At 49.4% G+C, this 22,072-nt stretch overlaps 7 protein-coding genes across 7 annotated transcripts; 4 read left to right on the top strand and 3 right to left on the bottom strand.

The window, feature by feature from the left end:
• Nucleotides 1–1,305: 1,305 nt before the first annotated feature.
• On the top strand, nucleotides 1,306–3,587 carry PVX_089750 (60S ribosomal protein L15-1, putative). Its single transcript, XM_001614990.1, has 2 exons — nucleotides 1,306–2,331; nucleotides 2,543–3,587. The coding sequence occupies exons 1-2, from the start codon at nucleotides 2,240–2,242 to the stop codon at nucleotides 3,066–3,068; spliced, it is 618 nt and encodes a 205-aa protein (XP_001615040.1). The 5' UTR covers nucleotides 1,306–2,239; the 3' UTR covers nucleotides 3,069–3,587.
• A 634-nt stretch (nucleotides 3,588–4,221) lies between these two features.
• Nucleotides 4,222–6,414, bottom strand: PVX_089745 (hypothetical protein, conserved; the record flags this gene model as incomplete). The annotated part of the gene is made up of 1 exon (XM_001614989.1): nucleotides 4,222–6,414. One exon carries the CDS (start codon nucleotides 6,412–6,414, stop codon nucleotides 4,222–4,224), a length of 2,193 nt encoding a protein of 730 aa, XP_001615039.1.
• Nucleotides 6,415–7,308: 894 nt separating this feature from the next.
• Nucleotides 7,309–8,987, top strand: PVX_089740 (hypothetical protein, conserved; the record flags this gene model as incomplete). The annotated part of the gene is made up of 1 exon (XM_001614988.1): nucleotides 7,309–8,987. One exon carries the CDS (start codon nucleotides 7,309–7,311, stop codon nucleotides 8,725–8,727), a length of 1,419 nt encoding a protein of 472 aa, XP_001615038.1. The 3' UTR covers nucleotides 8,728–8,987.
• Nucleotides 8,988–9,464: 477 nt separating this feature from the next.
• On the top strand, nucleotides 9,465–10,526 carry PVX_089735 (adenylate kinase 1, putative; the record flags this gene model as incomplete). Its single annotated transcript, XM_001614987.1, has 1 exon — nucleotides 9,465–10,526. Exon 1 carries the CDS (start codon nucleotides 9,831–9,833, stop codon nucleotides 10,524–10,526), a length of 696 nt encoding a protein of 231 aa, XP_001615037.1. The 5' UTR covers nucleotides 9,465–9,830.
• Nucleotides 10,527–10,926: 400 nt separating this feature from the next.
• Nucleotides 10,927–11,961, bottom strand: PVX_089730 (nuclear cap-binding protein, putative; the record flags this gene model as incomplete). Its single annotated transcript, XM_001614986.1, has 2 exons — nucleotides 11,616–11,961; nucleotides 10,927–11,481 (listed from the first exon to the last, which is right to left on the bottom strand). Exons 1-2 carry the CDS (start codon nucleotides 11,769–11,771, stop codon nucleotides 10,927–10,929), a joined length of 711 nt encoding a protein of 236 aa, XP_001615036.1. The 5' UTR covers nucleotides 11,772–11,961.
• A 985-nt stretch (nucleotides 11,962–12,946) lies between these two features.
• On the top strand, nucleotides 12,947–13,573 carry PVX_089725 (Coatomer zeta-1 subunit, putative; the record flags this gene model as incomplete). The annotated part of the gene is made up of 1 exon (XM_001614985.1): nucleotides 12,947–13,573. The coding sequence occupies one exon, from the start codon at nucleotides 12,947–12,949 to the stop codon at nucleotides 13,571–13,573; it is 627 nt and encodes a 208-aa protein (XP_001615035.1).
• Nucleotides 13,574–14,231: 658 nt separating this feature from the next.
• On the bottom strand, nucleotides 14,232–19,079 carry PVX_089720 (Protein kinase domain containing protein; the record flags this gene model as incomplete). Its single annotated transcript, XM_001614984.1, has 2 exons — nucleotides 14,232–16,647; nucleotides 16,861–19,079. 2 exons carry the CDS (start codon nucleotides 19,077–19,079, stop codon nucleotides 14,232–14,234), a joined length of 4,635 nt encoding a protein of 1,544 aa, XP_001615034.1.
• Between the last annotated feature and the right edge of the window lie 2,993 nt (nucleotides 19,080–22,072).

Here is a 22,072-nt window from a genome sequence, read left to right as displayed (position 1 = left end):
TGCTGCTTTTTTGAAGGGCCTCCCCTTTTGAGCAGGGGGATAGTGCAACCTCAAGTGCGCACTACTACGTAAACCATAATTATGTACAGAGTTTGTAAAGGAGGGCACCTCACATGGGGAGGGTTCTATCCCTTTTGTTACGCAGCGCGATGGTAATGGGCAGACCCACATCGCTGCATCGCCTTATCATTGCCACTTGCGGGGAAGCCCTCCTAAGAATAAGCGTATACCTGCCGTACAGTCATATATGTGTACAATTATACGTGTGTGTATGCGCAAAGCTTATTTGTTGTGACCCCTTCCGAGGGGACTCTCTCAGTGGCAAAACAGTATGCAGCTCGCTCATCGATGGTGGTCAGCGTGACTGATTATTCTCCGCTGCCATGTTGCACAGGGGGGTTTTTTCCCCTCCAATTTGTTCCTCGTTCAATCGTGTTGGTATGTACTGCGTTTTAGTACGCCGTAAAAAAGGCCTATCGAGTGCGCTCATTTAAGTTTGTGCAGGTTTTACCCAATCATCCGTATGGCTGCGTTTTTTCGCTTTTTTTTTTTTTTTTGGTAAATGTGGCCACCTCCGCGATTTTGTTGCAATATGGTAAACCGCTAACAACGCCATTTGTTTAACGTGCTGTCAACGTGTTGCGCTGTGAGCGGCATTCACGCGAAATGGAAAAGGAAAAAATAAATAAATAAAAATAAAAAAAATACCAACGCCATCGCTCTAGCTGTTATGCGAAAGTGCCACATTATGAACGCAATTTGAAAATGTAAAAAGGTAGATTAAAAAAAAAAGGAAAAAAAAAAAAAAGGGAACCCTCCTCTCACACAAATCAGTGAGATGGGCGGCTAACATAAATAAATATAAAATGTTCTTTAACTCTGTTGGCGGGGGGAGGTACACTGCGCAATGCGCAAAGGTGATCGCAGGTGAAACGATATCGTCGTCGCGAAGATAGGTATGCCCTCCCCCCAAAAGGAAGGAACATACTGTGGTGCTTCCTCCTGAACAGGCACAGGTGTACATAAAACGTAAAACAAACATAAATAAAATATCATCAGGAAAAGGGGGAAAAAAATGTGAAGAGAAGTTCAAAAGAGTTTACGTAGGAGTTACTTTTTTTTTTTTTTTTTTTCCCCTCTGTTTCGCATCACGCGGTGAGGATTACAACTACATATATACATGCATAATATGGTACATAAGTAGGTCACCCCCGCCGCCTTCCGCGCGGAAAGAAAGCAGTTTGCCCCCAATGGAAAGAAGCCATTATGCATATAGGGAGCACATGCCGCATATTGTTGTTACGAAAAAAAAAAGCAGCAACGGGAGCAGCAGTGCAAACGTATAATGCGGCGTGGCTTCTTTTTTTTAAATGTGCCTTACCCAGAAAGGTGAAGGCGCACCGAACAGGCTACCCCCTCCCATGAGGGGTTTATCCGCATATGGATTGTATTGCAATGCATTGTATGCGTAGCAAAATGCCGCGCGGCAGTTTCAAAAAAAGATTTTCACAATACGCACAGCATACAAATATATGGTGGGAAAAATGCATTTTTTTAACCGAACAGTATACGTGCATATGTAACTGTAACGCGCGCAACAGCTGTTGACGCAGGGAGGCATTTCACCATATACATAAATATGCATAAATATGCATATATATACATATACATACGTATGTATTATACCCACCTTGGCAGTGCCAACAGGCGGCGCAAAAAATAAACAAAAAAGTTTCCCCCGTTTTATTTGCGCAAAAAGCAGAATAAAAAAAGAGCAAAAAAAAAAAATAATAGTAAAGAAATAAAAAAAAAAAAAAGATAAAAAAAAGGATTTTTTTTTTAATTTAAAAAGCCAAACAACACTCCGCATGGCAGAGCAAGCCATTTCTCATGTCAGCGCTCGTCGAAAGGTGAAAAGTGAAAAGTAAAAGCGATAAGCAGATTGCGGCCAAAAGAACGTTTGCCTAGGGGCCACGCGCAATTCTGTATACATATACGTTCATACATACGCTTGTACATATACGTAGCACAGCAAACGCGCAATAATATATGCCATACGCGTAGTTGGTACCCGCGGCGCAGCTGGCCCCCGCTTGGCGTTTAGCAGATTCGCTTCGTATTTTGCGAGCCGCGAAACCGACCAAGTGGGATCCCCCCAAAGTTATCCCCACTCGCAGATTGTACCCAGAAGAGGTGAAAGATTAAAAAAAAAAAAAAAAAAAAAAAAGAGAATATCAAAATGGGAGCATACAAGTATATTCAAGAAATATGGAAGAAAAAGCAGTCGGATGCGATGCATTTCTTGCTCCGTGTTAGAACATGGGAGTACAGGTAGGAGCGTTTTCCCCTCCCCACGGAGGATTGGCAAGCCGTAAAGGCGGCCCATGTAGATAACCCTAATGTGGTCCTCATCCCCTACACTCATATAAATGCTCATTTGGTTGATGAAACTCACCAAGGAGTTGGGCGGAAAAAAAAAAAGTCCCTGCCCTGAAGTCACCCCGTAATGTTTTCTTTTTTCCCCCTTTTCGCACCTTCACAGGCAACTGCCAGTAGTGCACCGAGTGTCGAGACCGAGCAGGCCCGACAAAGCCAGGCGACTAGGCTATAAGGCACTCCAGGGATTCGTCATATACCGAGTGAGAGTCAGAAGAGGAGACAGGAAAAAGAGAGTGAGAAAGGGAGTAGTGCACGGAAAGCCAAAGCATCAAGGTGTTCATAAGCAGAAGTCTACCAGAAACTTAAAAAGTGTTGCAGAGGGAAAGGTAGGAAAAAGCATCTGTGGAAACCTGAGGGTTCTAAATAGCTACTGGGTTGGACAGGACGCTGTGTATAAATATTATGAGGTTATTCTGGTTGACCCTATGCATAATGCTGTGCGAAACAACCCCAAAATCAATTGGATTTGTAACCCAGTACATAAGCATAGAGAATTGAGAGGACTGACGTCTGCTGGTAAGAAGTACAGAGGACTCCGTGTAAAGGGACACCTGTCAGCCAAGAGCAGACCTTCCATCAGGGCCAACTGGAAGAGAAGGCAGTTAATTAAATTGAGAAAATGTAGATGATCGCTCGGTATGTAGGTGCCTATGTGAGGGGTGGAAATGCAGCGGGTGCGAGGCGTAAAAGAATGGGGGAGCAGTGAGGAAGGGAAAGAAACCGAAACGAGACCAGCCCGAAAGGTACCCAGAACAGATGCGTGGCGAAAGTGCCAACGGCGATTGTAAGAAAAAACTCCCACCCGCATTCCCTATCTTTAATTAAAAGTTTTTTCAAATTTTTTTTCCATGCGAGAAGATGGCCCGTTTCGGTAAGCCGACTGACCCCTGCACGCGCGGACATGCGCGCTGTGTTTGTGCAAATATATGCGCATGCATAAGCACACAGACCAGTGCATGTACGTATGTATCTACCTATGTGTGTAAAGACCACCCCGGCTGTGTAAACCCCCCCCTTGCGTACACCTGTGCGCTGCGTTTCAGAGGGGCCACCTCCTTTTTGTTACGTGTACGCATGCCTTGCCTGAACAGAGACCTTCGCCACTGCCCCCGCTCGAAAAATAAAAAAACGATTTTTTAAAAACACCAGCATGGTAATGCTCACACGGGGGACTGCTCACACGGTTGACTGCCCACACGGTTGCCTGCCCACACAGTTGATTGTGCAAAGGGGCGCGCACTTTTCCAAACTTCTCACCCAGAGAAAGTGCCGAAGGTGCGGAAAACGGAAAAGGAAGTGATGACGCCATAAGGGAGTCCCACAAATGGCAATCCCAAATTGGGGGCTTTTGTTTTTCCCATACGGTTAGTCACACCACGCTGATGTGAACTGCAGAGCCTGCATCGATGATGGTGCCGTAGCCGCTTCGCCAATGGAGTGTTACCCCCCCAAAGTGGTGTAAACAGGTGGGGTGGAAAGGCAACCCTCAGGAAGCAGCCCAGCTGGTCTGTCCGACTGACCACCACAACGGAGTAGTCACCTCAACTTGTTCACAAAAAAAAAAAAAATATATGTTACCCAAACGGGGAGGGTAAGGGAGTTAATTCGACTGGGTCGTCACTTGGGCGGAGAAATACACCGCAGGAGGGGCGACTCGGCAAACTTGTGGAAACCCCAAAACGGCTGCGCGAAGGTAAAATACGTGTGAAGCGCTGATGCGGAGGTTTGCAACGCAGCCGCAGGGTGACCGCTGAGGGGGCCACTTTGCCGTGCACACCCCCCTCAGTCGGCGCAAAAGTGCAAGAGGTACTGCAGCAGGTGGGCGGAGTTCCAAAATAGGGGGCTGTACTTCTTCCTTCGCACGTTGAAAAGGCACAGTATCAATCTGTCGATGCTAAAAAAGACACTCATCTCTTTGTAAGGCACATTTTTTTTGGCCTTTAAAAATTCTAGCGACTCGCTGACGTCCCACTGGAAGCCCGTCTCAGAGTAGGAGAGCTGAAGGTAGCACACATCCGCGGCGTCATCACAATGGTGTAGGTGTCCGTTGGGTTGGGCCGTCACTTGGTGCTGGTTTGCCTCTGCCTCTGCCCCTACGCCTGACGCTATTCTTGCCGCTAATCTTGCCTGTTGCCTCCCCCGCCGCACGCGGAGCACAAAGTGAACGTTGATGTCTGCCTTTCTTAAGGAGATGTTTGAAACGCCTGCAAGCGAATTTGACTTTCTTGTGTGTTCCCCCCCCGGACGGCGCTTCCCCCGAGGGGGTGTACTCTCCTTATATGTGTACACACCCGTCACGAACACAGCTTGGTGAGCTTCTTTCGAGGGGCTCATCAGTTTGCTTAAAAAATTTGCACAGGAATACATAGCACCGTAGTCGACGTTTCCCGGCATGGTACATTCGTATTTCAAATAAAAGAGGAGAAGCATCAATTCGGGATCTTCCAGGTGGGGGTTCTTAAAATGGGTTCTTTTTACAGCCATTTGAGTATCTCCCCGTTCGTTACTGCAGTACCAATTTGCAAACTCATGAAATAGGTGAACGGCATTGTACCGGTACTTGTGGTAGGTTTTGGATTTTACTTTTTCATTCAGCTGGACTAGGACGTCAATTAGCTGCTCGTCGGGGGCAGGGGGGTCCCCTTTTCCCCCCCCCACGTCATGCGCTTCGCCCCGCTTGTCTGCACTTCTGCCTGCACTCCTGTCTGTACGCCTATAAGTGACACTCCTCTCCATGTGCATATCTTTAAACAGGGGAATATTTTTCATGGGGGTGAAAAACAACCCCCTCGTGTTGTACTCCAGGAGGACATAAAAATACCTGTTCGTTTTATTTTTTTTTAATTTCCTCTTTTGGTAAGCTTCAAAACTGTCTGATGTGTATAGGACATCCCTCCTGCTAAGTTGCGTAGGGCGATCCTTCCTATCCGGGGGGGAGTCCTCCCATTTGTCTTCTCCTTTCAGGTCCCCAGTTGGAGGGGGCAACACAGAACTGTATGCTTTATCGTCGTTTGGTACGTCTACTTTACACCTTTGCTTCTTTTTCTCCCTTTTTATTTGCACAAGGATGAATGCATCCCATGTGATGTGATCCATGCTGATCATTTCGCAGTGTTCTTCACTTGGGTTCCTGCTTCGACATATTTTTGGGTTCCCACTTTGGCTTCCATAAGAACTCCTTAACCCGGGTTCCCTCCCATTGGGAGGTTCCCTTTCGGCCCTTTTCCCAAACAGCAGATGCACACTGTGTATGTCTGTGTTGAGGTGGTTCTCCCTCACAGCTTCCACGAATTCGTCCCTATTTGCTACGTTCATTCGTTTGTTGAGGAATGGGCTTAGCGCTCGAAGGAGCGGGTCTGTCGAGTCACCTTGTAGGGTTGCCCCTAGACATGAGGCGCTTCCCGGGGTGGCGCCGGTGACGAGGCAGGTAGGGACGCCACTCCCACCCCAGAAGCTATTTCTTCCACCATCCCCATCATCCAAGTGCCTCTGCAGGTGGGCCTCATAATGCTCTATATCTGTAACCTCCTTGCACCGCCAGCACCTGATTTTTATATCTGTGTACTCCTTGCCCAAGCAGCTATTCCGCACGTGGGCCAATTTGAAGTCCTTTATGTTTTCCCTGCACATGGGGCAGTAGTCGAATTTTTTTAAAACGGAGTCTATACACTCCTTGCAAAACATGTGGCCACATTTTGTTCTCACTGGCTTGTACAGGATCAACATGCATATGGGGCATCGGAAGTTATCATAATTTTTTTTTTTTTCTATTATGACTATAAATCTCTTTTCCTCTATTTTTTTCGTTATGGGGAATAGCTTGCTCATTAGGATGTCCACCTTGGTCTTTATGTTCCACCTGAGTTGCTGCATGTAGTCCGCGTCAGTTTGCATTTCACTCATCGTGGCGACTAGGCTGCTGCTTTGGCCGCTGTTGGCGGTGCGCCTGGGGTAGGGCCGCGGCAGCTCCCTCATGGTTCGGCGAGTAGCGGCAACTTCGTTCACGGCTGCTTCGTTCGCGGTTGCTTCGCTGGCGGTTATGCTCAACGAACCCCACTCTACACGCGCCGAAATTCAACGGAGCGACTGCTCGCCGGGGGAAATCGCGCGCTTAGGGGGCACACACAGGTGTGAAAAAATGTGTGCACATATATGTATACATATATATGTACCCCCGTGAGTTAAGCGGCGGGGAGACAAAAAATAAAAAATTAAGGGGAAAAGCACAGGTGTCAGTCTGAACTGAGCTGCTTCGCCTCACCGTACAGTTTAGAGGACCTCAAGAAGGAGCGGCAACCTGCGGCGGGGAAAACAAAAAAAAAACACAAAAAAAAAAAAAAAAAAAAATATTTACATATTAACATATTGTAAAAAAAAACGTATGAACAGATTTAAAAAAAAAAAAAAAAAAAGAACAAATATAAAAAAAAAATATGAACAGGTCATAAAAAAAAAAAAACACAATTAGGCAAAAGAGCCAAACCCGGCGAACGCGAAGTGAACACAGAAAGCGCAACACAGCACAGTACGGTACACAACATGACGAACTCGCGATTTCGCAATTTTACCAGTTCGCCCTGCCACCACTTCGCAAACTTGTAGCGTTTTTTTTTCCGCACGCTCCTTCAGTCCGTTTCGCCTTGGGGGCCCTCGAAATGTGGGACGCCGAAGGGGCAAACTCTGCGGTGTAGAGCAAACCTCTGCAGTGTAGAGCAAACCCTGCGGTGTAGAGCAAACCTCTGCAGTGTAGAGCAAACCTCCGCGGTGTAGAGGCAACCTCTGATGTGTAGGGGCAACCCCGTGGGGGAGGGGGCGGATGTTCAGGTCCGCTCGCACACACACCATAGAAGCTGACTCGCGCGAAGTAAAATGCATCTCCCACCTTTGAAGAGGCTCCTACCGAGATGTTTAATTATTCTCCTTTACCTAAGTGGGTCACCACATCGGGGGGTGCAGCTGGAAGGTAGAAAAATAGGAGCCCCGCAGAGGCAAGCGCCTGTGCATGTAATCAATCCGATAAAGGGCGAAATCACACACCACTCGGGAAATCTCAAATTGTTAAAAAAACTGAATTTTATTTTTTTTAAAAAGAAAGAAAACAAGTATGAAATGAAAAATTTGGAAAACGTGCCCCTGTTTGTTGTGACCAACGAATTTGACGAGGCGATTTTGTCCTTCAGCTTGGACTACAGCAGGGGGGAGCCAACCGGGAGACAAGCAGAGGAGGAAATAGAGAAGCATGTGGGGAAGGAAAAAAGTGGGGAGGTACCCACAAATGGGGAAGCACTCCCAAAGGGGGAAGCACCCCCTAGTAACGCCGCTAACCCACGGGGAGGACCCCCGCCCGCCCGCGGGGACAACCAACAGGACGATGTAACGCTCGAAAAAAATGGCCGCGAGGGGACGGAGCTGTTCCCCTTGTTAAAAGTTAACCAAAACAAACGGAGAGAAATCAATTTAAAAAACATACAAAACAATGACGCCGTTGGAATTTTTTTCTTCGATTTGAAAACTGCAGAAGCGTACAGAGATGATATATTACACCTGTTTAATAAAAATTTAAAAGAAAAAAAAAACAATAAGCTGTTCTTTGGGTCTAAGATCAAATCAACCAACTTGAAACATTTCCTGGAGCTTAAAGACTCCCACAGCAACACAATCGATTTTGTCTTAGTCCCTCATTACGACCAACTCCAACATGTGTTAAAGAATAAAAAGGTTTTTTATGGCACCCCTGTGTACTACATCAATAGGGTAACTCTACAAAGATCGGCGATTAAAAAGCGTTTTTATGAGCTGTTTTTTCGCCAGAGTTTGAAGAAGGATATCCGGGTGGAGTTATACCCAAATGTGTTTCTAACATACACACTGGATGGGTCCAATGACGGTCGTGCCTCCCTCATCATACAGCTAGAAACGCGAGACAAGAAGAAGTACGTACCCATCTTCTTCTCCTACGAACAAGCTAGCCAATTTTACAAAATCTTTTTGGATAAATTTAAAGGCCATTTTCACGAATACTGTCTTCCCTCTCCGAGCATCAAGTTGAACTCCTTTGAAAATTTATTAGCTCTCTTAAAAATGGCCAACGAGGGGAAGGTACATCCTTTTTACAACATTTTTTTTGTGCCCATGGGCAGCTCCCCTTATGAAGAGAAATTGCCTGCAGAGAGGACCAACTTGCTCTCCTTTTACACGAAGAAGCTTTTCCAGAGAATAAATTATGACTTGTTCAGGTCGTTTAGGAAAAACTTGAATTATTTAATTGCGGATTATTTGTACGATTAGGGGGTGAGGAAGTTATGCCAACTGGAGTTGGTGGGGGGCATATGACTCCGCCGAGGCTGTAGTGCCAAACAGGCATAGCCCATGGTGTGCTAGTACAAACTGCCGTGTGCAGTTTTATCTGCTCAGTGGGAGAAGCGAAGCGATTGGAAGAAAGAAAGAACAGCCCGTTTTGCATCTTCCCCTCTTTGACGGCGCTCTCCCCCCATGTGGTGCCCCACCCTGTGCGCGTCGCATTTGCGAACTGTGTGGAAGCTCTTCTCGAACATATGTAGAGGTGCTTCCCTGCGGAGTTCGCCTCCAAATGGTTTCTTTTTTTTTTTTCCCTCCGCGTCGAACTTTTGGGCGTTTTGATGCGACCCACGTTGATGCACGTTAAGCCATGTAGATGCACGTTAACCCACGTAGATGCACCTTGAACGCATCTGATTTTTCCCTCGTGTCGCACGGTAGGGCGCAGCGGGGTGGAGAGGGACACTCGGCCAGGTGCGGTCACCTCGGTAGGGAAACGAAGTATGATTATACCATTCTACGCAGAGCCCCCTTGGAGGTTCCCCCCCCTGTTCAGCCCACCAAACAATTCGCAGATAAAACGTCCACCTTTGTGAAAGGCTCATATTTGCTTTCACTTCAACAATGTGGTTGACTGAGGGGAGTGCCCTTCACTTCTCACCGCAGAGCGAGACGAATGGGTTCTAAAATCCTTCCTCTTCCTCCTGAAAGAAGGTCCCCCCATTTTTAAACGCACAAGTGAGGCGGCTCAAGTATAGATGCCGTGCTGATTGCCATGGGGTAGGAGCAACTCCTTTGCTCATTACTGCGCATCCTTCCAACTGTGCTAACCGCTGGTGTAGCTGCCGCGGCGGGGAGGACGTCACTCATAAGCGCATGCACATGTGCGCAGCGAAACAGACGCAAGGGAGGAGGAGCCCTCACAGGAAAGCGACCCTAACTGAGTTAGATGCGTGAGGGCAAATCTGCCCACGTACAAAAATGTAAGCATATGCACGCCTTCTCGGAAGAGTACTAGCAAAAGAGGAATAACCGCCTGGCCAACAGAGTAACCGCCTACCCAACAGATCACCCGCCTGCCCACCAGAGCAACCATGAAGGCAAAGGGCCCCGTGAAAATCGTTCTGTTCGGCGCGCCCGGGGTGGGGAAGGGCACCTTCGCGGAGATCCTGTCCAAGAAAGAAAAGCTCAAGCACATAAACATGGGGAGCATACTGAGGGACGAAATAAAAAATAAAACTACCATAGGGAGAGAAATTCACAAAGTAGTTACGAGTGGAAACCTAGTCGCAGATGAGTTGGTCGTAAAAATAGTGAAGGGCGAAATAGCCAAGGTGACAGCACAGGATGGCCACTTTAAGGGGTTCATTTTGGATGGCTTCCCACGGAACTTATTGCAGTGTAAACAGCTAGTCGAAATTACCAGCATAGATCTGTTCGTCAATATACACATGCCGAGGCACATCCTCCTTAAAAAAATTATGGGGAGGAGAATTTGCCATGAATGTAACAGAAATTTTAACATTGCCCATATTCGAGACGACCCGTATGATATGCCTCCTATTCTTCCCCCCCCCGAGTGTGAAAAGTGCAAGGGTAACCCAAAGCTACAGAGGAGGAGCGATGATGAGGAGGAAATTGTTGCCCACCGACTGGACACGTACGAATCGACCAACTCGCATCTCATAAATTTTTTTAAAAACTCGAACTGCAACCTCGTCGATTTTGAGATACAGCGGGGGCTGCGCGACTTCGACAGCTTCTACCGCGTCGTGGGGCAGCACCTTTAGCCCATCGCTTGGCGGCGTTGGCGGTGCTAGCGGCGGGCCCCCTCCCCCCGTGCAGCGCGCAAACGCAAAGAAGACATAAAACGACCATTTGGGTTTCCCCTTTTGAGTTATCTCCCACTTGGTGAGGTTTTAAAAAAAAATACGCCAGGTGGGTGCCACCTTTACGCATTTTTGAAACAAAAAAAAAAAAAAAAAAAAGGCTTGCTGTGTGTGCACCTTGGGGGAGGGTTAGAAGAGGGAGGAACTCAGGACGCTCAATGTGGGGTGCACAAATGGAGAGGCGGCTCTGTGTGGGGAGCGGTCAACTGGGGGGTCTTCTCTTTCTCCCACTGCTACACAACCCCACTGCTGTACAACCCCTCCGCTGCTAACCCCACGCTGCTAACCCCTCCGGTGCACATCACGTTCGCCTCTTCCCGCCCCTTTTCGAGTGAAAGCTGTACAAGCCGCCACTATTTTTATTCCTGTTATACGCCATCATGTGCTGCACATTGGGGTAGAGGGTAACGGTGGGCTTGAGGTGGACGGGCCTGTTCACCCTAAAGTCGCCCGGCTGCGAAAAGCTGGGGTACAGGGTGGTCCTCTGCTTCACATTCCTCTCATAGTACGGAGCGGCACTCACGCCGACGTTGTTAAGCTTCCTCTTTTTCGAAATGAAACTACTGTCAGCTAAATGGTCCAGGACTTGAGGTCGGTCCTCGTCATAGTATTTATTTCTCTCGTCTCGCTTCTGAACCCCCGTTTTTCCCCGTCCATATTTTCTCCTTCCGATTATGCCCAGGTCCTCATCCACCCGTATGATTCTGCCGTCGAGGATGGAGTTGTTTAGGAAGTTCACGGCCTGCGTGTAGCCCTCTTTGCTTCTGTAGACGACGAAGCAGAAGCCGCAGGGCGACTTCTCCGTGCGGTGCAGCCCCATGATTATGTTTTCCACGTTTCCCGCCTGGCGCATGTGCTGCGGGGGGGGAGAAGTGGGGGGGGAGAAGTGAGTACGGCGATGACGGTGTGGCGACGTAGCTGTAACGATGTAGCTGTGGCGACGTAGCTGTAACGCCGCGGGCCTACCCGGGACGAGCGCCCCCTGCTTACCTCATAAATCTGCTGCTCCGTTGTATAAATGGACAAGTTCCCAATGTACACCGTCTTGGAAAACTGAATTTTGTTCAGCCAGTCCTCGTAGTCGTTGCAGAGAGCCCTATCGTAGTACTTCCTCTTCCTGTAGACCTCCTCGTACAAGTGCGACATGCTTTTAAATTTCGCGTTGGGGAAGGGCGGCTCACCCGAAATGATTGCCTTAGGGGGAGGGAAACAAAAAGGCGCGCTGGGTGATCTGCCCAGAGGAAGTTTATGCAGACTTAAAAGTAAAAACGCATACGCAATTGTTTTTATTTATATGCATGTTATAGTAATACATGTATATCTCACAAAATGGGGGAAAAAAATATAATCTGGGCAAGTGCGTCACTTTAAAAAAAAAAAAAAAAAAAAACGACTGCGTTGGCTGAGGGGAGGAAATGCCTACTTTACAGCTCCTGCGAAAGGGCAGTTCGTATGATTGGCCTTTTTTTTTTCCCAAAAAAATTACTTCCAATAGTTACCCCCAATGGGTGAGGCAAACCCCGCAGTGCTGTAAAGAAAAAAAAAAAGGGCCCTCCCCCGCTGGAGTAACGCTTATACGTGTAGTGGTACCTGCCGATGCCAACTGGGGGGAACAAGAAACTGCCATTCGGGCATACATATAAATAAACCTGTGTGTTTCTCCCCTCCCGTGCGAATGAGATTTGCCCCGTTATGGTCATCCCGTATAGCCATACTGTGTAGTCACCACCCCGAAAGAGCTCGCACGTTCAGCCCGCGAGGGGAAGGAGAAGCATAGTGGGCGACGAATTTGCTTGTGCGTAATTGGCCCACTGCAGCTGCGGAAATATTGCCCGGGGGTGGTTAAAAATGTGGGGAGCAGGAACGCAAAGTAAAAAAAAAAAAATAAAAAAAAATAAAAAAATATAAAATTGAAAATATATAATTTAAAATAACCCAAACGGACGGAGAGGGGAGAGCAACCTTTAGCCCCTTCACCATTCCGCTCCCCGCTTCGCCTAGCTGCACAGGGCAACCCAATACAGCAGTTCAAACTTACAAACATTTCTGCATTTTCGCGAGAGGGAGAGAGCGTGCTGCGCATAAGTTCGCAGAGTACACCTGAAGTGGTTCATTCAGAACGGAAGGGAACTCCTTTGCCTGTTTGTCAACGCGTGCAGGTGAGGCCACCCCGTGTCCACTTCGCTTTCGAAGAAATTACCTGACGAAAGGGGAACTCCAAACAGCAGCTTTGAGACCTCCCCCATTTGGCGAGCAAAACGGAGCGGTTTCCATTTGGCGAGAACGCTTGACCACCCTACTGCTAACCCCCCGCGGAGAAGATGAAGGGCGTGTCGATCAGGCAGCTGGACGCCATAATCATCCTAGATAGCGATGGGAAGCGAATCGCGGTAAAGTACTACAATGACCAGTTCCTACCGAAGGGAGAGAGCAAATTAATTCACAAGAGCCCGAGCAGAGATTCGATCAGCTACCCATTCGAAGACACGTATAATAATCTACGCACAGTGGAGGATCAAAAAATGTTTGAAAATGATATTACAGAGAAGGCTAGGAAGCTTGGTGGGAACTCCAGCGAAACGGAAGTGCTAATCCTTAGTAAGTTCACTGTCCTTTATTTGCTAATAAACGATGTGAGCATCTACATCGTGGGGGACGAGGGAGACAATGAAATCATTCTGCATGAGATTATGCAGACGGTGCAACAATGCCTTGAAAGTGTAACCAATAATCAAATCGGGAGGAAACAACTCTTGGAAAAATTAGATTCCATTTATTTAATACTTGACGAAATTGCCGATAGCGGGATCATCATGGAGACGAACCCGAACGTTATCATTAACCGGCTGTACATGCACGAGAGCGACTTGCAGGAGCACACCCCCCTCAACCAGGCCATCTCCTCCGCGAAAGAGAACATCATCCGCAGTTTGCTCAGCGGCACGTAGCGAGCGGTAGCGAGCGGCGCAGAGCGGCAAGAGCTGCACCAACCGCGGAAGAGAGCACACCGCTCTCCTTTTTTTTAAGTGACAAAAATTTTTAAGCGCCCTCCGCCCCTATCCCATTTGTGGCCACGTCAACAGGGGGGGACGCACCGGGCAGCCGCGAAGGCAACCGCGAAGGCAGCCGCGAAACGAGGTTATCAAAAAAAAAAAAAAAAAAAAAAAAAAATATTAAATCGTGGGAGGAGGCCACAAAGAGAAGCTACCTCTTCTCCATGCAGGGCTAACTAGCTTGGCAGTCCCCCTCCTAAAAAAATGACCCAGCAGAAGGGGCAAGCACATTGCACGCCCGCCAATTTTTTAACTTCACCTTGATGAACCTTTTTACACCGCCTACCCAACGGACCATTTAATTCGTCTGCGAATTTTCCCACCCACATGTGCCCACTGGCCCCGTTACAACAGTTCGTCCTTCGGTAGTTAGCCCCTTCTTCCCTCTCCCGCGCGTTCGCCAAATAAACCGCTGGGCGTGAAGCGTGTGCACGGGGGAGTCAGCCAATGGGATGTCAGCCGGATGTCAACCGCTTGTTGGCCAACCGCTTGCTGGCCAACCGCTTCCGCTCAGTGGGGATACCTCCCTCCCCAGAAGAATTTCCACCCGACGTCATAGCTTTCTTTTCCGCTCCCGCTTGGCATCCTCTGCATCCAGCTTGTGTTTTTTCTGCTCCTTCAGTTGGTTCTCTTCGTTTCTGTTTGGGTTGTCTCTGCTTCTGCGTTTATGCGGTTCGCGGTTTCGGTCGCGGTTTCGGTCGCGGTCTCTCTCTCTATCGCGTTCCCTCTCCCGCTCCTTTTCCCTGTCCCTTTCTCGGTCGCGCTCCCTCTCCCGCTCCTTTTCCCTGTCTCTCTCTCTATCTCGATCTCTTGCCCTCTCACGCTCCTTTTCCTTTTCCTTTTCCCTGTCCCTTTCTCGGTCGCGCTCCCTCTCCCGCTCCTTTTCCCTGTCTCTCTCTCTATCTCGATCTCTTGCCCTCTCACGCTCCTTTTCCTTTTCCTTTTCCCTTTCCCTCTCTCTATCTCTAGCTCTTTCCCGCTCCTTTTCCCTGTCCCTCTCTCTATCACGCTCCCTCTCCCTCTCTTGTTCTCTTCCCCTCTCCCTCTCCTGTTCTCTTCCCCTCTCCCTCTCCTGTTCTCTCCCCCTCTCCAATTCCCGTCCGGTGTCCCTGCGCTTGTCGCGCTCCCACTCCCTTTCCCGCTCCCTGTCTCTTTTCCTGTCCCTCTCTCTGCCGATGTCTCTTCCGTTTTCCCTGCCCATGTCTCTTCCGCTTTCTCTCCCCCTCTCCGCGTAGTCCCTCTTGTACCACTCCCTCTCCCTGCTCCTATCGTGCCTGCTCCTCTCCACCCTGCTCGTGCTGTCCCTAATTCTGCTCACCCTTCCGCGGTAACTATGAGAGGGGTACGCCCCCTCCCGAATGGACGAGCGCCTGCTCCTTTCAGAGCTCTCCTCCCGTCTCCACCGGGTGTCTCCGCGGAAGCTACCATCCCGATGGGTTCCAAATTGGCCGTATCGTGGATGCTCCTCCTCCAGGTGCTGTTCCTTCACTTTATAATTGTTCCCTTTTTTCCCCTTGGCGTCTGTTACCCTTTCGCGATCTTTTAAGGGAGGCTTTTCCCTCTCTACAGGTGCGTGGCGATGATCAGTTTTTTTAAAAGCGTCACCTGGATGAGCACGTGCACTTAGCTCGGTCCTACTTGAATGGGTTGGCGCGTCGGGGTTATATCTGTGTGGGGGCGTGGCCTCCCTTCTGCGTCTCTCCTTGCCGTTCGCGTGGTGCTCTTTCTGCTTGTTTGCCTCCTTCGCAGTTCGCGCCTTTTCTGCGTTTCGTTTGTTGGGCGCTCCTTGGGTCTCGCGGTTATCCTGCATCTGCTGGTTATCTCGCGTCTCTCTCGCCTGCTGGTTCTTCTCCGCTGCGGGGAGGGGAAGGGGGAATGGCGCAGATGAATGGGCGTGCGCTGGGGCGGTTAATTTACACGGGAGTGGTTGCAGATGGGATCGGCGGATCGGCGGACGGGCCCTTCCGCAGAGCAACCTACCCGTTGGGGGAACCGGGGGGTGGCGCCGCCCGGCCGAGGCGGCAGCGGCGGCGGAGCGCAAGAGCACCTCGCCATATCGGCTGTAAAAAAGAGCCCTCCTATAATTCCCCACATTAATGAACCTAAAATTCTCCTGCACCCTCCTGTAATTTAATCTGGAGGTGTCTCTCTTTTTAAAATTTTTGGTCATGAAACTATGAGCAGCTTTAATGTTGCTTCTTTCGCTTATCCTTTCCGGCAAAGGGTTGGTGGTGAACCAGGGGTGGTGCATAGCCTGCAGAGCGGATAATCTCTCAAAGGGATTCCATTTAAGGAGATTCTTTATGAGATCTAATCCTACCTCTCCTACACCAGGTATGCTTCTAATTGCATTTTCCACTTCGCTCTTTTTATTTTGATTCACCTTATTAATGTTATTTGGGTGCAACGGATTTAAGCTTGCCACATTCCAATTGGGTAGGTGCCTCAAAAATTTAATTTCTTTATTGCTGGGGGTCCCCATTTTATTTACAATAATTTTGAGGATGTCAGTTTCGTTATCTGCCGAGAAGATGGGGTTGCTCGTGAGAAGCTCAGCCAAGACACATCCACAGCTCCACATATCAACAGATGATGAATAGCAATTTGATCCTAGTAACAACTCAGGGGGTCTATACCAAAGGGTAATAACTCTATTGGTCATATGGGAGGGAGTTACATCTGTGTGGAATCTGGCTAGCCCAAAATCGGCTAGCTTTAAGATTCCATTTTGATCGATTAGCAAATTGGCTATTTTGACATCCCGGTGGATGATACTATTTTTGTGGCAGTAATTTAATGCTCTGAGTAGCTGCAGGAAAATGCTCTTCACTTCTCCTATGGTGAATAGGTTTCCGTTTTTGTACCTCTCCCGCTGGGGCCGCTCGTCCCTCAGCAGCTCGCTGTACCCCGATAGGTCGAACGGCACGTACTCGAACACCATCCAGATGGACGCGTTCGCCTCGCCCTTCCTGCGGAACGAGGCAGCGGTGGGTGAAGCCACGGAGGAGGAATCCGACGAAAAAGATGATGACGATGATGATGAGCGGGATGATGAGCGGGATGATGAGCGGGATGATGAGCGGGATGGTGAGCGGGACGATGCTGACGATGCCCCGGGGCTGGCGCCGGGCGACGGGGCGCGCTCGCCCCCCGCGGCGGAGGCCTCCGAGGGGGAAACCGACCTGGCGAGTGACGTGCGGGAGGAGGCGCGCCGCCGCCCTTGCTGCGGTTGCTGCGGTTGCCGCGATTGCCGCGATTGCTGCGATTGCTGCGATTGATTCAACTGCTTTAGCTGCTTCAGCTGCTGCATCTGGCGCAGCCGGTCCGACGCGCCGGGCCCGCAGGGAGGCGCCGGGAAGTCCGCACTGGGGGGGAGCTTGGTGTAAACCACCCCCATCAACTCCACAATATTCTTATGCTTCAGAGAATTCAAAATGGAGATTTCCCTAATGTACGTTTTGGCCAGTCCCTCTTTGTTTCCATTTATTTTTAATTTCTTTAAAGCCACTCTCCTGTTGTGTGTGATGTCCTCGGCCATCCACACGTCTCCATAAGCTCCCTGCCCTACCTGGTGTACTTTTGCAAAATTTTTTACCTTCATTTTTACCTCTCCTTTAAGGGAACTCATTAACATTTCGTGAATCCCTTGGCCACACTTCTTCGTTTCCACTTTTGCATTCCTCAGTTTTGCTTTCCTCGAGATTTCTTTCCTAATTCGAATGACGCTGCTCCGGGAGAGCTTCGCCACGGTGCCCTCCTTCGTGTGTGTACTGCACAGGCCGCTCATCAGCTTCCCCTCTGTTAGCTCCTGCGGGTGTAGCGCATACGCCGCCAGGGAGGAGCTCGGCGTGTGAGCGACATCTGAGGCGCGGGGGTTCTTCTGGGGTGCCCAGTTACGGCTGCTCTTGCTGGAACCGGGTTCATCGGCTACCCCGGTGGGAAGTGATACACCGGTGAGAAGCGCTACACCACTGCCGCCTATCTTGCTACTGCCCTGCATGCCAGTGGGCTTGACCGCTCCCCCCTTGGCCCCTAAACGGGTGAAGCTCGTTTCTTTTTTGAGGCTCTGCGCTTGGTCGGGCTTTCCCAAAATGGTGCTTGCGTGCTCCCCTTGGGTGTCCTTACTGCTGGCAGCCCTGTTTCCGGAGAGGCTGCCCCTGCTGTTGGACGTCTCCCTGCTGGTTACGTTCGCGAGGTTGTTCGCACCACAGGGGGGTGCGCTAAGTGAGGGGCCTCCACCACCCAGGGGGGTGGTCGGGTTGGTCAAGGTGGTAGGATTGATCGGATTAGCCGCGCTCACTCCGTTCGCTGCGCTCGTGTCCATCGAACTGGAACCCTTGGTACTTCCCCTTCGGACGGCCTCGGCAGCGTCCGCTTCGCCGCCGGCATTGGTTTGGCCACATCGCGTGGTGTACCTCCCTCCTCGTGTGCCACCAGTTCTGTCCCCTCCCCCTCTGCGGCTTATCCCCCTCTTCTTCCTTAACACCCTGGGCACTTTACTCATACGAACCCTCTTGGAGCCCTCCAAAAACTCTATTTCCTGGCGCCCCTTCTGCATAATCTTTTGCAAAATCTCGGTCGTCACATCCTCACGATGACCCATCCGCCAATTGGGAAAGTCGCTCGTCATGTACATCTCCCACAAGTCGTTTAACCTTTTGCTAATTTGTTTCCTTTTTTTTTGCCCATCTTTTCTTGAGTGCATTATTTTGGAGAGTATGTTCTGTGGGTCTACATTAGGTGGGCCTCCCAGTGGCGCCGCTTCGCCTTCCTCCGAGCCCCCCCCTTTGGTTCCACCCCTCCCGGGGCAGTTGCACTTTTGGCAGTGCCAGGTAGACGGGGGCGTCTGCTCTGGTGAGGAGGAGAAGAGGGAGGAGGGTTCCTCCGTCTTCTCCGCCTTCTCCGTTTTCTCCACCTTCTTCTCCGTTTTCTTCTCCGTCTTTTTTTCCTCCTTCTTCTCCGTCTTTTTTTCCTCCTCCTTCTCCGTCTTCTTCTGCTCCTTCTTCACCTCTTCCGTCTTCTCCTTCTTCTGTTCCTTCTTCACCCCCCTGGGGCCCCTCCCAAACTGGTGCAAATAACTCAGGAACGATTCTTCGCCGCCCCTCTCCCTTTTCGCGCTCTCATTTATTCTGCTGAACACCTCCCGCACCTCTTCATCCCCCAAGTTGTCTATGACCTCCTCGTACGTCTGCCACAAGCGCTTCTTAATTTCCTCCTTTTTCAAAATGAAAAAATCGTTTAGCAGTTTTTTTTTGAAAAGAGGAAGTTTGGAGAGGAAGGACGAGGGGCACTCGCCATTTTTTAGGAACTCCTTTTTTATGTCTAACTCTAGGGTATTCGTTTCTAGGAAGAAATTAGTTTTGCCGGAACAGAAGTGCGTCCCTGGCCCCCCCCTGAACATTTCGAGGAAGGGGTCTCTCCTCCGGTGGGGACTGCTTCCCCTCCGATGGGGGCTTCTTTCCCTACGGTCTGGACTTCTCCCCCTCCGATGGGGACTTCCCCCCCTTGGACCTGCGTCCTGACCGCTCTGCTCGTTCATCCTTCTGGTGGACGAGACGTCACGTCCGTGGGGAGGTGAGTCCTGCGCACGGTGGGGTGAGAACAAACCGTTTAGCCCTCTTGCGGCACCGTTATCATAGTGGCGAGGGGGGAGAAATGGGTAGTGGCAAGTGTAGGGGCAAACGTATGGGGGCAAGTTTGCACAGGAAAACTTGCACCGGCCAAATGACAAAGGGACGCTTACCCTCACTCGCTAGGCCCACCCGTGCACTTCCTTTCCCTGCGAAACTCACATGGACGGGTTCGGCCCCCCTGACTCTTCCCGGGAACGCCAAGGCAGCCCCCACCAAATGAAGACCGCACAGGGGTGAAAACAAAATGGCTTGCCAGCGACTGGGGGGAATGCCAATCGGGGGGTGGCTTCTCCTCTCGGGAGGTCAGATGTGAGGACGGTAGTTTTGGTATGCGGTGGGGGGTCGTGTAGCAACGGGGTGGAGCCGCAGGACGAAGCAGCGGGGTGGAGCAGCGGGCCGAGGCAACTACGGGTGGGGCGTCCCTCCACGCAGCACGCACAAGCGACGAACGAGCGGTTACTCCGCTGCAAGCAACGCGCAGGGGAATAAGGAGCCCATCGCGCGTTCGCCGCTGCGCTCAGCCTAACAAAGCCGTAATGATAAAAAAAAATTAAAAAAAAAAAAAAAAAAAAGGGACTAAAAAAATTAATAAGTAGTGAGGGAAGAACATTAACAAAAGAAACCATTTCGAATGTGTCACTTTACCACCCTACTACTACTACTGCTACTATGCCTGACGGAGAAAATGCAAAGCATCGCCATTCAAAAAAAAAAAAAAAAAAAAAAAACGCACGAAGAGAGAACCCCATTTCGTGGCGGCATATCATCATGCACAGGAATTACCAAAACATTTTGCAAAAAAAAAAAAAAATAAATGTCTCCTATAATGACCAACAGGTAATCTAAACAGAAGGTTGGCGAACTCATCTCACCTGATACGCTGCAATTTGATTCATTACACTTTCGGAAGGAGAACAGCATAAGAGCTCACACAATGGCATCATCCCTCAGCTGACTTGTTCATGCAGCGCCACCGCGCAGATAGGACTGCGTATGCTTTTTCATTTCTTCTGAATATATCTACAGTGGGAGCGTCACATGGGTCGAAAAGTCCACCCGCTTAGTGAGGAGGTGTCCGTCAAATTGAATCCATGGGGGGGGAAGTGAGTCGGTTGGCCAGCGCACCAGTAGATGGTCATCATCGTAGCCAAGCCTGGTGAAGCAATGCATCATCGTCTGATCGAGCAGCCCACCACCGGTTCGCTGCAACGGGGGAGAAGCAGAGAGACGGCCCTGCTTGTGCGTACCCCCAGCAGTGGACGCCTTCCCCCCAGAAAGCAAAAAAAGGCGCACGCGAACCGATTAAGAAGAGACCGCTAATAAGGCATACCCACTCCATATTTGAACCCGCCTGAAAAGCCTCGAAAGAATTACCCTGTAGGTAGAGTGCCTCTCGCTAGATATGTTTCATTTATTTTTCCCTTTCTCTTGTGGGGTGCTGTCACCCACCCTAATGGACCAGATGTAAGCCCCCTTGAAAAGCACAACTCGCACTGTTTAAATGGAGCAGGCCCGCATAGCTTCTTCTCCTCTTTCCCCGAATGAGGGACGTCTCTCAGGGGTGACCATACATCTGTGTAGGGACACTAAAATGGTGTGTATATCTTTACGATTGAAATAAATTAAAAAAGTGACCCCAGGGGGAGGAGGAAGGAAGGGGTACCCTCTGGTAAAGCGAATTTCGAAATACATTTTTTAAGCGAATTAGCTTCTCCTTTGGGAAGCATCAACCCTTAAAAAGGAGGAAAAACCTTCGCCTTTCATGGGTTCGAAAAATGTATAAACGGGTGAGGGAGAGACAAAACTGGCACTGTACACTGCGCATTGGAATGTAACCTTCGGAAAAATAAAATAAAAAAATAAAATAATAAAATAGAATAAAAGGGAAAAATAAAATCCCACTGTACACATTTTAAAGGCCCCATTTTGCTTCCCCCCCGTGGGGAGAATTCATTTGTCTTTTCTTCATTTTTTTTGTGTATTCTGCTTCGCGCGTTTATCGGAGCTCGCTTGTTAGTAATGGTGTGGTGCATCGCTCACGCAGAGGGGCTCGTCTGCATGTGCGTGAGCCTACCCTTGGAGTCACTCCGTTGAGGCTTTCCCACGTGCTCTCCCTTAATTTTTTTTTTTTTTTTTGTCGCTCCCCTTTGGAGTAACTCCCACTGTGCTGAGGGAAAGCGGCTATGACCACACAGCCTTTCCCCTTTCAGAGGACCTGCCATTTGCCTCCAATTAAGTGTCTTCTGAAGGGGGAAAGGACTGGCCCCCGAAGGCGCCGCACAGGCATAAAGCGGCTAAAGGGAAAAGCGAAGCATACGTGTAAAAATGCATTTGGAATGCGCTAAGTGGGGGAAATTAAAAAAAAAAAAAAAAAATATAAATATACAATATATATAAATATTTATGTCGAGAATGTGCAAGGATTTTTTTTTTTTTTTTTTGCCTTCTCTCCCGCATGCTCCCCCCAAACAGTGTGTTCTTCAAAATTTTCTCCAAAAAAAAAAGAAATACACAAAATAAGCGCATCATTTTGCATGCTATAATGTAAGAAGCACCTTTGGGGACCAGCTCCAAGTGCTAATTCGTCAGTTTGGGTATCGAAAATGTAAATTTTATTGCTTATCATTTTATTTTGTAAAGCGGCCCATGTGACGTATCACTCTCTTTTCACATCCTCACGTAAGGTTCAGCTGAAGGAAGTGGGAAGGAAAAACAAGCAAAAAATATATTTTTACACCCTTTTGCTGCATTCACGTCCACA

The sequence above is a fragment of the Plasmodium vivax genome, chromosome 5 (genome assembly GCF_000002415.2).
Source record: "Plasmodium vivax chromosome 5, whole genome shotgun sequence".
NCBI lineage: Eukaryota > Apicomplexa > Aconoidasida > Haemosporida > Plasmodiidae > Plasmodium > Plasmodium vivax.
Note: the sequence above shows the minus strand (reverse complement) of the source record. Positions and strands in the feature narration are given on the sequence as shown.

Coding starts and splice junctions, on each gene's coding strand:
- PVX_089750 (XM_001614990.1), top strand. CDS start 2,240: ATGGGAGCATACAAGTATATTCAAGAAATATGGAAGAAAAAGCAGTCG. Junction 2,332..2,542: donor GTTAGAACATGGGAGTACAG/GTAGGAGCGTTT, acceptor GCACCTTCACAG/GCAACTGCCAGTAGTGCACC.